Source organism: Typopeltis vanoorti, chromosome 8 (genome assembly GCF_054136105.1).
Source record: "Typopeltis vanoorti isolate ZY-2024b chromosome 8, IOZ_Tvanoo_1.0, whole genome shotgun sequence".
In the NCBI taxonomy this organism is placed as follows: Eukaryota; Metazoa; Arthropoda; class Arachnida; order Uropygi; family Thelyphonidae; genus Typopeltis; species Typopeltis vanoorti.
In genome coordinates, this window is record NC_143556.1 from 92,949,309 (window position 1) to 92,965,327 (window position 16,019).

Below are 16,019 nucleotides of genomic sequence, written 5' to 3' on the forward strand. Positions count from 1 at the left end.
TAAGTTGGGAACCGCTGCTGTCGATGACGACCTTAATATAAGGGTAGACGCATTGAAAAATTAAAGTAATCATTCTTAACATGGTTGTAGACGCCATAATTTACAGAAATGAAAGATGCTCACCTTGTAACATTAAAGAAATAGTTGCTTAACGTCAAAGCTAGATAACTGGGAGGAAGCCATCACAATTTTTAAGGCATGTGGAGATTAATGTTTAATTCTCTCCTTCTTGTAGTGTACCTCATTAGTAGGTATTCATCTGAATACTGAACAGATGAGGATAGGCTGGCAGTTCGGGATTTTGTCAAAACAAAATGTGGTACAGTGTGAAATTAAAATTATAGAAAAATTCCTTAACCATTCCAAGGTACAGTTATATTATAAATACAACCATTTGTCTGTGGGAAACACAGTAATATATATATATATATATATATATATATATATTATATGCAGGGAAGTCAATTTCATCTACAATTGGTCTTAGTGGGGTACATCTACAATTGGTCTTAGTGGGGTATTTTCTTTGTGTATCTTTGGAACTCCATACATGCGAGGAATGAGGGGTATGCAGGGGCTGGAGAGATAAACTTAATTCTCTTGAGAATTCAAAAGTAGTCTTGAGGAAGTTAATATTAGTCCAGTTATGTAATTCTCATGTTGCCTTTTCAATTCTGGATAATAAAGTTCTTTAGGAATACTATGAGGGGGAAATTGCAAAGTTAAAACCCTTGTTTTAAAAATTTTTATGGAATTTACAACCATGTTGTAACCGTGACCTCTGGTTAAAAAAATAAAATAAAATAAAAATAAAAAATAAAAAATTTTTTCACCAGAGGTCACACCAGTAGAATAACATGTGATCAAATCATTGTTTCTCTAGCTTACAGTGAATGATGTAACTCATCTTGTCCTGTATATTTATGTACGCTCCAGATGATGATCTTGATGTGAAGATCGAAACGTCGGGATAATAAAAAAAATTTTTTAACACGGTTGTAAATTCCATAAAAATTTTTAAAATGAATGCTGATCACCGTATAACCCTAAAAAAAAGGATTAAAATCCTTGCTTTAGAAATTATGGACTTTCCAGTGTTATAAATAACTATTTTAATTTCCTGATGTTTCGACCTTCATATTAAGGTCATCATCTGGAGTATACACAAATATACAAGGACATGCTGAGTTACATTTCACACAGTATGCTTAAAGAGAATGATTTGATCACTAGCATACTGTATGAAATGTACTCAGCTTGTCCTTGTATATTTGTGTATACTCCAGATGATGACCCTAATATGAAGGTCGAAACGTCAGGGAATTCAAATAGTTATTTATAACATGGTTGTAAAGTCCATGATTTCTAAAATGAATGCTGATCACTGTAACACTAAAAGAAAGGATAAAACCCTTGCTGTTTCTGTTTGAAAGATGGTAACCAGACTTATTGATTATAATCTCATTAAGAGGAAGATGATCCTCTGGTTTAGATAACTTTTTTTTGTTCTACTTTTAATGCATCAAATTTTCTAATTCATTTGAATTTATTTCTGTTCTGGATGTTAGTGGCTTGAGAGGTAAGCTTAATCTTAATGTATTGCCATTAGTTATTTTCTACAAGTTGTTCTAAAGAGATAGATAAATAAACCTTTTTTACTAAATAATTTAAGGAAATTACAACGTAAACTAGGATATACATTAAAATAAATTTTAATATACTTCAATATTTCGGCAATGTCACGTTGCCTTTTTCAAAAAACTTATGAACAAGACACTTGAGACTATTTGGCCACACTTAAACAACCAACACCCCAGAATCAAATTCACCCTGGAAGAGGAAAAAAACAACTACCTTCCTTTCTTAGACACACTAGTCACCTGCCAGCCTGATGGAACCTTGGTTTTCTCAGTCTATAGAAAACCCACCCATACAGGCAGATACAGTCACTAACAATCCCACCACCCCTCCTCGCAACAATATGGAGTCATTAAGACACTACACAACAGGGCTAAACTTATCTGTTCAAATGACAATGCCCTAACCACAGAACTAAACCACATTCTCAACACTTTCTCAGCCAATGGCTAACCCCCCCCCCCCCAAAAAAAAAAAAAAAAAAAATCCAAAAAATATTGAAACCAGTACACAACAAGGATTACTCTAAATCCATCACCATACCCTATATCCGAGGCACCTCTGAAAAAATTACAAAAATCCTAAAAAAACATGACTTAACTTCTTGTTACAGACCATATAAAAAATTGGCATCCCTTATCCACTCTACTAAAGACCAGCCTTCTCCCCCCAGTCCTTCCTGGTGTATACCAAGTCCCTTGCAGCTGTAAGCTGTCCTACTTTGGCCAAACAGGCAGGATAGCAAATATCAGAATTTCAGAACACAAGGACTACATCCAGTTTCTCCAATACAGCCACTCTGGTCTTGCTGACCATGCACTGGATACTTGCCATAGAATACAGTGGAAGAAAGCCACGATAATACACCGTAGTAAATACAAATATGAAAGGCTTTTCATGGAATCAGCTTTAGTCCTAAGAAACAATCCAAACCTCAACAAATTTGGCTGCATGAGACTGCCTTAAATTTGGGAAACCTACATCAGAAGACCTTCAGCCCAGTTGCCCAAGAATACCAACATTTCCCACTAGGGGGCACCATCAGGACTTCAGGAGAAATAATAGCTTCCTGCTTCTTCCTCACTTACTGTTTGTTGTGCCTGCGTGCAAGTGTCTTGTTCTTAAGTTCCTTGAAAATGGCAACGTGACATTGCCGAAATATTGAAATATATTAAAATTTATTTTAATGTATATCCTAGTTTACGTTGTAATTTCCTTAAATTATTTAGTAAAAATGCATAACCAAGGTCTAAGCCTTTCCGTAAGAATTAAGATAAATAAACCTTATGGGAATTCAGTTGTGCTATAGACTGTTTAGTGTCAACAATTTGTTTTTAGATAAGTTCTTGTTTAGCTTTATCATAAATCCTCATTAAGTGTTCAATTTTGATAGTTTGTTTAAAACAAGTGAACTGTGGGAATATTGTCATTGAACATTTGGGAATGTTGTCAAAGGTTAGTATTGATTTTTGTAAATGATTTACAAAATCTCTGATACTTCTATAGGTAGCCTTGTTATAAAGGCTAGTGATTTCATATATTAGGTTTTCACAGTTGAACATGTTTAGGAAAATCGCTTATATGACTATATAGCTGAAAGTTAAAATATAAAATAACTAATTTATTTCAACTAATTTATGTCAACTTCAGTCACAAGGTTGTGACTGAAGTTGACATTAAGGTGAACAGGATTTAGTCCAATTTCTGTTGATTCTAAGATTTCTCTTTCGAGTTCATCATAGCATTTGTAAATAATTTCAGATCTATCCCAGTTTACTGAGTGTATAGTGGACTGATGATCATTGGGATCAGAAGAATTGAGCACATGACTGGATAAGGCTGTAGCCCTGATTCTGCCATAGGTGATATCTCTGAAACGTTCTTCGATTCAAAGCTTGATTGATTTTTCTATTTGTCCATAATATGGAGAAACACAGCCATGGCAAAGACTGTACACATCTGGATACTTCAGATTGTTATGTTTAGGTTTGAGGATTTTTGCCAGTTTGTTAGAAATAGAGCTAATGTATAGAATGGTGATATAACCTTTTGCATCATTACTCTCTTCGGCATGGTATATACGAGGATTAAACAAGAGTTTAGAAATTGACTGTTTAGGATAACCATTCTTCTGAAAAATTGATAAAAGTTGATTTAATTCTTTAGTGATTTCTTCATCACTGATGAGAGTACACACACAGGTCCCCAAAGTAGAAATAATACCAAACTTTTGGGGTGGATAATGATGGGATGGAGCATGAAGATATGTGTAGGCTTTCTGTAGATGGATATTTCTAGTTTTTCAGATGAACAAGTAAGTTTTACATCAGGAAAAGGAAGAAAACTTCCAGTTCTGCTGTAAATTTTACCCTAGGATGTTGGTTGTTAAGATGATTCAACAACTCTTGGAGTGAATCTGGACCATGGCTCCAAATCAAGAAAGCTTTATCTATAAATTTTTTTCACAATCTTTATTTTAATGGAAAGAAGTTTATTGCTTTTTCTTCAAAAGCCTCTAAGTATATTTATTTATTTCATATCCAAACACAAGTGGTACAGTAGTAAGTAATTGGTACAACATTATTTACAAGAAATTAAGATACATAACAAATGAGAACAACTTAAATTGAATAGATAAATTACACAGGACACAATAGGTAAAATATGAAAAAAAAAAAAAAAATATATATGACTTATATACAATAAATATGATCAGATGTTCCTCCAGCATCTTGTGCAATCAACTGCTTTCTGTGCAGGATATAAGATCTTTTGTGCAAGGCAATTGAAGAAGGTAGCAAGAAAGGTGTTCCATGGACTGAGTTGCTTCACACTCACAGTTATCTGGTCTAGTGACGTAGCCCCATTTGATGAAGTTTTGTTTGTAGTCTGTTGAGGCTTTTCCACGTATTCCAGTCCAAGTGGGCACCACATGAAAGATGCTTGGCTGTTGGAATACTAGTATTATTCTGAGGATATAGTGCAAGCCATTGTTGAAGTCCAGTCTCTAGAAGGTTCAACAGTTGCTAAAAACTATGTTGGGATCTTAGTCTTTGGGGCACTGTAATCTGGCCAAATAGTGGATGGCACTCATCATTTGTTTACTTCTTTCATCCTCTAAGCATATATTTGCTAGTACAGGTGATAGAGGGTTGCCCGTGGCTGACCCAGAATTTTGCTTATAGAGATCATGTTTCCAAAAACGAAAATCTGATTTATACAGTGACTTAAGAGTGGCAAGATTTTTTTAGATAATTTATCTTGTAAAAGAACTAATACTTCTTCTGTTGGTACATTAGTAAATAGAAAAGTGACCTCATAGCTGGATTTCATCTTTTTGTAGATGTAAATCTTTAATAATGGAAACAAAGTGTTCAGAATTCTTAATGTAAGAATTAGAAGAACCTGTAAAAGATTTTAATAATTTTGCCAGACATTTGGATAACTTATAAGTAGGGAAGTCAATTTCATCTATATGCTATATATCACACCTTATAGATATAGCATTTGTATTAGTTTTAAAATTGGAATCATGACTGCATACTATTAATAAATAATAAAAGAAAATGTAGAACACAGAAAACTCATGTAGAACATCTTGATATTTAATTGTAAACTTTTTTGCCTCTTTCACAAGCATCTTCAGTACAGAAATGGAAACAGCAAATTGTACAAATAAAAGAAAGATTCTAAAAAGTGTCACTAGCAAGGTAACAAAAATGCTCAAAACTTTTTGTTAACTAAAATACACACAACCATAGGCATTCTCTGACTTACGTAAAGGTAACTTTTCCAAATTTAAGTCAGCACCTTTATCTGTTAATCACACCCTATTGCTTACCCATTTACGGTGTGTCCACTAGGTTAGCCGAGTGGCTGTGTGCTTCTTCACAACTATATGCCTGGGATAGGAATGCCCTGGGTTCAATTCCCATCATGGAAGCGAGGAGCCTAAGAGTCTTTCTCAGACTAGCCTAGTTAGATGGTCTTGGGTGTGGACTGCAGGGTTTTTCTCCCCAGTTTATCTGGGGTTTTTCCTACCACAAAAACAGGCAAACTGGCCCCTTGAACACATGCAGCTACAGTCATAGGACACACCGGTAGGCATAGGGCTAGCCACCTTATCCTCGGGATGGGTACGGCTTGGAAGGGCTAAAGATAGCTCTGAAACAGGCCACTAGGCCTAATACCTGAAGAGAAGAAGGGTAGTGCATTAACATGTTTTTAAAGGTTATATCTGTTAGTTTCATACACAGAATTTCCAATTACATTAGATATCGATATGTAATTATTGATGCAAAGTAAATAGAGTGTGTGCATGTGTATGTATATATATATATGTTAAAGATACCAAGTTATTTTAAATATAAACCTGGTTTTTTACTCCATTTCCCAAGTAAGCAAACAGACAAGTCAGTCAAGTTTGCGCCTGCAAGTGTTGCAAGTCTAGCTGACCCTGCACGTAGTGCAAGTCTTAGGCAACTCTTGGTAAAGGTAGAATAAGCTCTGATCACTATTTTTAATATTTACCCTTAATGCAAAGCACATTTCCTGGAGGAGATGTATGATGCTATGTATTAAAGGCAAGGGGGCCACTACCCAGACCGGTTTCGACCTTTATTGAGGTCTCATCAGTGGTAGCCAGGCTAAGAAATACTAAGTTTTAAGTAGTACAGAGCTTATAAATATTTTACCAACACAAGTTACCATAAGGTGCTTTGACCTTATTAAATAAAAATCTCAGGATGAGAGATAGATGTAGAAAGTTTTTTACCTTGGGTATGATATATGTTAAAGATACCAAGTTATTTTTAATATAAACCTGGTTTTTTATTACTCCATTTCCCAAGTAAGCAAGCAGACAGGTCAGTCAGGTTTGTTCCTCCAAGTGTTGCAAGTCTAGCTGACCCTGCACGTAGTGCAAGTCCAAAGCAACTCGTGGTAAAGGTAGAATAAGCTCTGATCACCATTCTTAATAAGGTCAAAGCACCTTATGGTCTGGGTAGTGGCCCCTTGCCTTTAATACATAGCATTATACATCTCCTCCAGGAGATGTGCTTTGCATTAAAGGTAAATATTAAGAATAGTGATCCGAGCTTATTCTACCTTTACCACGAGTTGCCTTGGACTTGCACTACGTGCAGGGTGAGCTAGACTTGCAACACTTGGAGGCGCAAACTTGACTGACTTGTTTGTTTGCATACTTGGTAAATGGAGTAAAAAACCAGGTTTATATTTAAAATAACTTGGTATCTTTAACATATATTATACCGAAGAGAAAAAATTTACTACATCTATCTCTCATCCTGAGATTTTTATTTAATAAGGTCAAAGCACTTATGGTAACTTGTTGGTAAAATATTTATAAGCTTTGTATTACTTAAAACTTAGTATTTCTTAGCCTGACTCCTACTGATGAGACCTCAATAAAGGTCGAAACTGGTCTGGGTAGTGGCCCCTTGCCTTTAATACATAGCATCATACATCTCCTCCAGGAGATGTGCTTTGCATTAAGGATAAATATTAAGAATAGTGATCAGAGCTTATTCTACCTTTACCACGAGTTGCCTTGGACTTGCACTACGTGCAGGGTGAGCTAGACTTGCAACACTTGGAGGCGCAAACTTGACTGACTTGTTTGTTTGCATACTTGGTAAATGGAGTAAAAAACCAGGTTTATATTTAAAATAACTTGGTATCTTTAACATATATTATACCGAAGAGAAAAAATTTACTACATCTATCTCTCATCCTGAGATTTTTATTTAATAAGGTCAAAGCACTTATGGTAACTTGTTGGTAAAATATTTATAAGCTTTGTATTACTTAAAACTTAGTATTTCTTAGCCTGACTCCTACTGATGAGACCTCAATAAAGGTCGAAACTGGTCTGGGTAGTGGCCCCTTTCCTTTAATACATAGCATCATACATCTCCTCCAGGAGATGTGCTTTGCATTAAGGATAAATATTAAGAATAGTGATCAGAGCTTATTCTACCTTTACCGTGAGTTACTTTGGACTTGCACTACGTGCAGGATCAGCTAGAATTGCAACACTTGGAGGCGCAAACATGACTGACTTGTTCTGTTTGCTTACTTGGGAAATGGAGTAAAAAACCAGGTTTATATTTAAAATAACTTGGTATCTTTAACATATAATATACCCAAGGTAAAAAACTTTCTACATATATATGTATGTATTCCTGAGCTTCTACTCGGTTGTAATGCAGGATGGGGAAAAAAGCACATTTGAGGCTGTTTGGTGTGAGATAGAATCCAGCAGAACGAAATATACAATTGGGTGCTGCTATAGACCGGGTGATGGAGTGGATGGTGGGGATAGTATGCATAAGCAAATAGAAGAAATGAGTGGAAGGAGGGTAATTATTATGGGTGATTTCAATTATGGTAACATTGACTGGAAAGAGGAGAGGGCACATGGGAGGAAGGAATTGGATTTTATGCAGTTATTAAGGGACAACTATCTACGGCAACATGTATTGGAAAATACCAGGGGGCAGAGAGTGCTGGATCTAGTAATTGCAACTGAGAATGTAGCTGTAACGAACATGACCATGTTGCCACCAATTGGTGAGAGTGACATAAGGTCATGACTTGGGAGGTGTCTAAAGGAGTCGAATTTACAATTAAGACAGGGTACATGTGGAATTACCGGGCTGGCAAGTATGACAAGCTTAGGTGTGTGCTTGGCTCAATGCCATGGCATGTAAAACTGCAAGGGCTGGATGTTGATAGTGCATGGGAGGTGGTTAAGAACTGTTTGCAGGAGGCAATGGTTGACTGTATACCAAGAGTTCGAATAATAAATCAAGTAGGGGTTAAATGGATGAATAACACTCTTAAGCTTGAGCTGCAAAAAAAGAAACAATTGTGGAGGGAATTTAAGGAGAAGGGTGACCATCAGGTGCAGGAACAGTATAAAGCTCAGGCCAGGATGGTAACAAGGGTGGTAAGAAAAGCAAAAGCAGATTACGAAAGGAAATTGGCCATGCAGGCTAAAGAGAATCCCAAACAGTTTTTTCAATATGTTGCAAGTAAAAGGAAAAATGCTCATGGTAGACTGATCTTTAAAAAATGCTGAGGGTAGGGAGGTAACTGAATCAGTCGATGTTGTGGAATTACTGAGCGAGCACTTTGCAAGAGTATATCATCCATATGGTGACTTTGCAGAAATGGAAGAACCAACAGCTTATACTGGAATTGTGATGAATGAAGTAGAGGTAACTAATCTATTACAGAACCTCAATGTCAATACATCTGTGGGACTGGATGGTATACCAGCTCATGTCGTACATGAAGCGGCCAAAGAATTGTCAGTGCCCTTGACCATTTTGTTTAATTTGAGCCTCAGGACTGGGTCAGTCCCAAGGGGATGGAAAGAGGGGAAAATAGTTCCACTGCACAAAGGTGGTTCCAAGGCTGCTGTTGAAAATTACCAGCCAATCAGCATAACAGGAATCATTATCAAGATCTTAGAGAAAATAGTCAAGAGGAAAATACAAGATTGGATAGAAGAAAATGGGATACTGTATCGGGGACAGCATGGTTTTGTGAAGGGTAGGTCATGCCTCAGTAACTTGCTCACGTATTATAACACAGTGACGGCTGAACTGGATAAGGGTAATGGGTTTACAGTGATTCTACTGGACTTTGCTAAGGTCTTTGACAGGATACCACATGGAATTCTAATCAATAAATTGCAGCATATGGGAATGGACATAGGGTTGGTGAGATGGATAGGAGGGTGGTTGAAGGAGAGATATCAGAGAGTGGTTTACTCAGGAGTAGAGTCCACAAGATGGCCTGTGACTAGTGGTGTGCCACAAGGATCTGTTCTTGGACCACTGCTGTTTAATTTGTTCATAAATGATATAGGAAAGGATCTGAGAGGAACAGTTCATTTGTTTGCGGATGATGCGAAGTTGGGTAGGGCAAAGTGAATGTAGATGACGTCAAAATTTTGCAGGATGATTTGGATAGATTGGAGGTCTGGGCTAGGGAGAATGGATGTCAATTTAATGTGGCAAAATGTAAGGTTATGCATTTTGGGGTGAAAAGATTGGAGGCAGTTTACTGCATTGGTGGAACCGTGCTCCAGGAAATTGATGAGGCACGAGATTTAGGAGTGTTGGTGGATAAGGAATTGAAATTTAGGGGACACGTTGCAAAAGTGGCCAAATCAGCTCATCAAATCACTTGGTTGCTGAAGAATACGTTGACAGGCAGAGACAAGCAGGTTATTGTTCCTCCGTATCGAGCCTTGATAAGACCCCATCTCGACTACTGTGCTCAGATTTGGTCACCTAGGTTTCTTCTTGATGGGGAGGATCCAGAGACGAGTGACCAAGATGATAGCAGGTCTGTGGAATGAACCGTATGAGAACAGGTTGAGGATTTGTGGGTTGCAGAAATTGGTTGATAGGCGGAGGAGGGGAGATATGATTGAGACATTCAAATTACTGAAGGGTTTCTATAAAATTAATTCAGAAGATATTTTTGAGAACAGGGCTGGTTGTGGGAGAACTAGGGGACATCCATGGAAACTGGGCAAAAGTGTGGTTAGTAAAGGTGTTAGAGCTGGGTTCTTTACTTTTAGAGTAGTGAATGAGTGGAATGGGCTCCCTGAGTCTGTGGTGGATGCTGTGACAGTGAATAAGTTTAAGGCGAGGTATGATAGATACTGTATGAATGTTGAATAGTTGTGATTAATATGATTGGGGCCTCCCTCAATGAGTCTAATGACTCCCTGGAGTTGCCCGTAGTAATAGTAATGGTACATTTTAAAAAATAAATATTTAATGACTTAAACCGAGATAAAATATGAAATTTTAATGAAAATGATACAACTAGTTTCAGCCTTTTACAGTCTTCTTCAGGTGTCCACTAAAGGTAGAACACAGTAATAAAAATTGTAGTTACAAAAAACTGAGAATTACAGGCAAAAAATGCAATACATAATTGACACAAAAACGTATTTTTCAAGTTGTTCTAGCTAACGAGCTATTGTTTGTTGCATGCGAGCTTGCAAGTTCTCGTGAACGCCAGTATTGAACAACTGCAGCATGGCTATCAGGGATGTTGTAACTCAAATAGCTGTTCAAATGTTCAGGATTTAGGAGGATTTCCCTGGACTCCACGATTTTCCTTTCAGACTCATCACTGCAACAGAAAATGTTTTCAGATTTATCCCAGCAAACTGAGTGACTGTAGATCATCATGAGGATTGTTTGAGAAAAGAACGTCACTGGATAGCGCAGATGCATGTGATCTTTTATAGGAGATGTCTCTCTTATGCTCCTCAATACGAAGTTCAACAGATTTGTTAGCCTGTCCAAAATAAGGAATGTTACAGTCGCACCATAACTTGTAAACACCTGGATATTTCAGGTAGTGATGAATAGGCTTCATTTGGCTTATAAGAGAACGGAATTTAGGGAGTGTAGTGAAAAATGTTGTATTTTTTAAGGACTTTAGCCTCAATAAAGGTCAAAACTAGTCTGGGTAGTGGCCCTCCGCTTAATGCATAACATTATACATATCCGCAAGGAGATGTGTTTTGCATTATGGGAGATACTGAGATAGGAATGATGTTAGCTTGCTCCACCTTTGCAATGAGTTGCATGGTGTTGTACTACCTTATCCCAGTCCTGAAGATACTTTCAAGTGCAAACTTTGTTTGCTCACACTTGGATAAAGGATTAAACTAATTTTATTATACTCTAACCAAGTGAAAAATAAACTTTCAACATCTTTCTCTAAATCCAGAGTAATTTATTAAAAAAGGGTGGCACACCATTTGGCAACTCCTATAGGTAGAGATGATCTGCTAATGCTTCTGCCTGGTATCTCCACTAGGGCCTGGCTCCCACTGAAGAGACCTCAATAAAGGTCGAAACTAGTCTGGGTAGTGGCCCTTCCCTTAATGCATAACATTAGACATATCCGCATGGAGATGTGTTTTGCATTATAGGAGATACTGAGATAGGAGTGTTGGTAGCTTTCTCCACCTTTGCAACGAGTTGCCCTGGTGTTGTATCACCTTACCCTAGTCCTGAAGATACTTCAGGCGCAAACTTTGTTTGCTCACACTTGGATAAAGGATTAAACTAATTTTATAATACAATGATTGTGTGAGACCTGGGATACAGCCAGTCTATGGTTTGGACTGTATTAAATAAGAGCAAAGCGTACACAAAGAACAAGGAAAAGTTGCTACTGCTTCTTTAAGCATGCAGATCACTGGAAATTGACGCCATTTAATGATTGAGATGGAGCATCTTCTATCACTCTGGATTGAGCATTGTAACCAAAAAGAATACTTCTTAGTACAAGAAATATTCAGACAAAAGCTCTCAATATTTTTGCATCATTGAAAGAGACCAAATTTCAAGAGGAATGTGAACGCTTTAATGCGAGTTTAGGATGGTTTGACCATCTTAAAAATAGACCCTGACTGCATAATGTAAAAATAACTGGGGAATCTGCTAGTGCTGATAAAGATTCTGCAGCCAGGTTTCCTGAAGAATTGCAAAGGATAATTCAGGAGGGTGATTATGATGATCGCAAATATTCCATGTCGATGAAACTGATCTGTTTTGGATGCGTATGCCAGCAAAAACTTTCCTAGCTAAAGCTCGAAGCATCTCAACTAGGATACAAAGTGTCTAAAGATCGTCTTACACTTTTATTAGAAGGCAATGCAGGAAGCAACTTTAAACTGAAGTCTATGTTAGTTTATCATGCACAAAATCCAAGATCTAACATTATTGAAGAAATCAGCACAATTTGGAAAATAACTTGGATTTGATGTACTGGATAATGAAGATGTGAGAAACTTGCTCCATTCCCATTCAGAACAGTTAAGCGAGAATGATCTCCTTTAACTGGAAGAAATTAAGCAATTGAATTTTATTAACTTTGATGATTTTATCCTCTAATATAGCTTATACTGTAATTTATTTATCAAATTTGCACTAACTGATACATGAATTATAATTATTCCTACTGTTTATTGTATTTGTTTAATGTGATTTTGCTTAGCACGCATTAATTGATGCCGTTAATTAATAGCGAGGTTTTCCTGTGTGTGTGTGTGTGTGTGTGTGTATATATAATATTGATCCCATACATTAGAGATCACAGGATCTCTTAGCTCATCAGTGTCATGTCTGGGATGCAGGAATGAAGTTAGAAGTTTGACTTTTTTTTTAATGAGTTGCAAGTTGTAGCTATTTGGAAATAATTCTTGCAATAGGCTGGCTGTTCCATAGGATACAGGTAGATGGAATAAAAGAAGAAGAACAGTAAGTTTAATATGTTTGCAGTTACACAGAAAAGGGGTGCTGGGCAGCTGTTGCTCTTGTATTAACAAGTGCAACAGAAAGTGGAGAAATGATGGTTGCAAGTTCAGTGGAGCAATGACCATGGAAATATCTGTAGAGTAGGCACAGAGCTGAAACATTGCATCTGTGAGATAGAAGTTGAAGTAAATCTGTAAGAGAAGGATCATCTCTGAGCTGAATTGCTCTTCTCTGGATAGCATCAAGAATTTTTAGAGAAGTTTTAAGTGCTCCACCCCAAATGCATGAGCAGTTTTGGATGCATTTGGGACACACTGCATTGAACGTGACCAGATTGTCCTCACCCGTTGAAGAATAGTATGTAGATCAGTGTTAAAGGCGCTAGTTGTAGATGAACTTGATGCTTGGATATCTACACACTGCGTGGTTGGTCAAACGAGTAGGATGAATGGAGAGTACTATTGTCTGCAAAGATGCAGATAGGATTAGTGGTGATTGAGAGTAGGTCGATTATGTACATGAAAAAGAGGGTAAGTGATATGACAGAGCCCTGAGGTACTTCTGCATTGGTGGTGAAGCTCAAAGAGAGGGAGCCATCAACCATGACATACAGTGAATGATCAGAAAGGGGAAGCTGTCAACTCAGTTACAGAAGGTGGACTAAAGGATGGATGTTTGTTTAGCAAGTCCCAATGCTAGACACGATCAAAAGCTCTGAAAATGTTAAGAGCGATGTGTATTTGATAAAAGACTTATATTTGCTGTGACAGTTAAGCAGATCTTCCAGATACACCTGGAAAATCAACTGAAGAAAGCATGTCATCAGGAGATGAAAGGCATAGATTTTTCTGACAGGACAAAAGCCACAAAAATTTAGTTTTAAAAGATTGGCAATTTGTTCAGAAATTCCTTTCACATATGGGAATGGAATTAAAGTGATTTCCTCTGAATAAAGAGGCAGGGAATTTATAGCTTCTGAATGCTTTATTGATGAAGACTTCACTGAAACCATTTGTTTCAGTGAAGTCTTAAATTAATTGAAAACTTAATGTGCTGCAATCCTTTTAGTAGAAATTCATCTGAAGAACATAAAGAATGAATACGATGTATTAAGTTCTTTACTTAATTAAGCCAAATTGTTTTTGACTAGAATGATGGTGTGATTCTGCATGAATAGTGTATGTTTATCTCCATTATGGGCGATAATACTTTTTTAATCTGTTAATCTTTGCCAATTTGTTTAATTATATATATATACATACATATATATATATATATATATATATATATATATATATATATATTAATTAGGAAGGTGTTGACTGTTTTTGTTACCTTATTGTAGCTACTGCAGTTGCACTTGTTTAGAACCTTGGTGTTATTTCTATAATTTGCTGTTCCATTTCTGTATTGAAGATGCCTGTGAAATATAGGAGAAAATTTTACAATTCAATATCAAGATTTTCTCTCAAGTTTTCTAGATCAATTTTTCTAAATCTAGAAATGATTTAATTATTATTAGCATTATTCAGACCAGCACTATAAACTCATCAAGTAGTTTGTATCAGCTTTTGATATTGTTTCGTATTTTTGTAATTCACTGTCATAGCAATTCCAGTAAAATATGGATGTAACTAGCTTCATTTACATTTCACATCTTTATTAAACAATGTTTGTATTTTCACAGATATTATAAACTCAACGTATAGATTGTTATAGTCTTTTTCTGAGGAAAGATGTAATTTGAGAAAATGAGCTGAGAAAATTGATCATGATCATAATTGATCATGATCAGTTATGATCAGTCATAAACTGCAGATTTTATTTGCTGTTTTTTCTTGTAAGTTTGTCTTCATGTGGGAATTTTTTCAAATGTTATTTTATTATATTCAATAGAATTGTTTGACAACTACATGCAACAAGATGCTCATGAATTTCTCTATTATTTATTGAATACTATAGCAGATATTCTTCAAGGTGAGTATGATACCATTGAGTTTTTCCTCCTATTTCAATATAAAATATGCTGTATATAAAATAGTTTTTACATATGTATTTTATAAGTTTTAAAAGAGGTATACCGTGAGTAGACATATCGATACAAAATAAATAACGGAAAAAACTCACATAGAAAGATTATTTAATAGTATAATTTTCGCCTGTGTGTCACAGGCATCTTCAGTACATTAAGCTCAAAATTAAACACTAACTGACAATTCCAAAAAGCGCCACCTAAGTAGCTGGTATAAGATAACTAAGGTTAGGAAAGATTGGCTGATTTGTAAAGTACTATCTCCCATAAAGGGGATAGACGTAAACCGTCGGATCTGTTTAAGTTAGGAGAATGAAGTAGAGTTTCACATGTTTCTTTATAAAGGCGTTCCATGAGAAACTGACTTTTGTGAAGAACTCTTGTATTTCTCCAATGAACTCTGTGTCTAGTGAAGATGGCATGTTCAGAAAGTCCAGACTTTTCAGGTTTAAAGTATTCAATATAAGATTGGTGTTCTTCTAGCCGAATAGAGGCAGATCTTCCCATTTGTCCGAAATAAGATAATCCACAAGAGCACGGGAATCTGGTAGACACCTGGATGATTAAGATGTGGAAGCTTGTCCTTAGGAGAAGTGAGAAAGGTGGAGATTTTTCTAAACGGTTGAAAGGCAACAAAAATATTCAGTGGTTTTAAAACTTTTGCTATACGTTCACTGATGCCTTGTACATAAGGGATAGTAATGCGCGTTATTTCCTCTGTGTTTGAAGAGGAAGACATATTAAAACTACTCAGGTTCTTTTAATGAAGCAATTCTTATAACCATTAGATAGAAAGGAAGAAGTTATATATTGTAGTTCTTTCTGTAAAAGATTGTCTGAAGAACAAAAGGAGTGGGCCCGATGAACCAGTGTTTTAATAGTTCTTGCCCTTTGACTGGGATGGTGATGAGATTCCGCATGGATATAAAGAAACATGTGAAACTCTACTTCATTCTCCTAACTTAAACAGAACCGACGGCTTACATCTATCCCCTTTATGGGAGATAGTACTTTACAAATCAGCTAAT

At 36.4% G+C, this 16,019-nt stretch overlaps 1 protein-coding gene across 1 annotated transcript in view; it reads left to right on the top strand.

Annotated features, from left to right (window-relative positions):
- The window catches only part of Usp12-46 (Ubiquitin-specific protease 12/46), a 179,285-nt gene that overhangs the window by 76,148 nt on the left and 87,118 nt on the right, over nucleotides 1–16,019 (top strand). Inside the window, exon 4 of the mRNA XM_090396425.1 lies at nucleotides 14,856–14,936. Coding sequence (XP_090252551.1) covers nucleotides 14,856–14,936 — 81 coding nt within the window. The remainder of the gene's footprint in view (nucleotides 1–14,855; nucleotides 14,937–16,019) is intronic.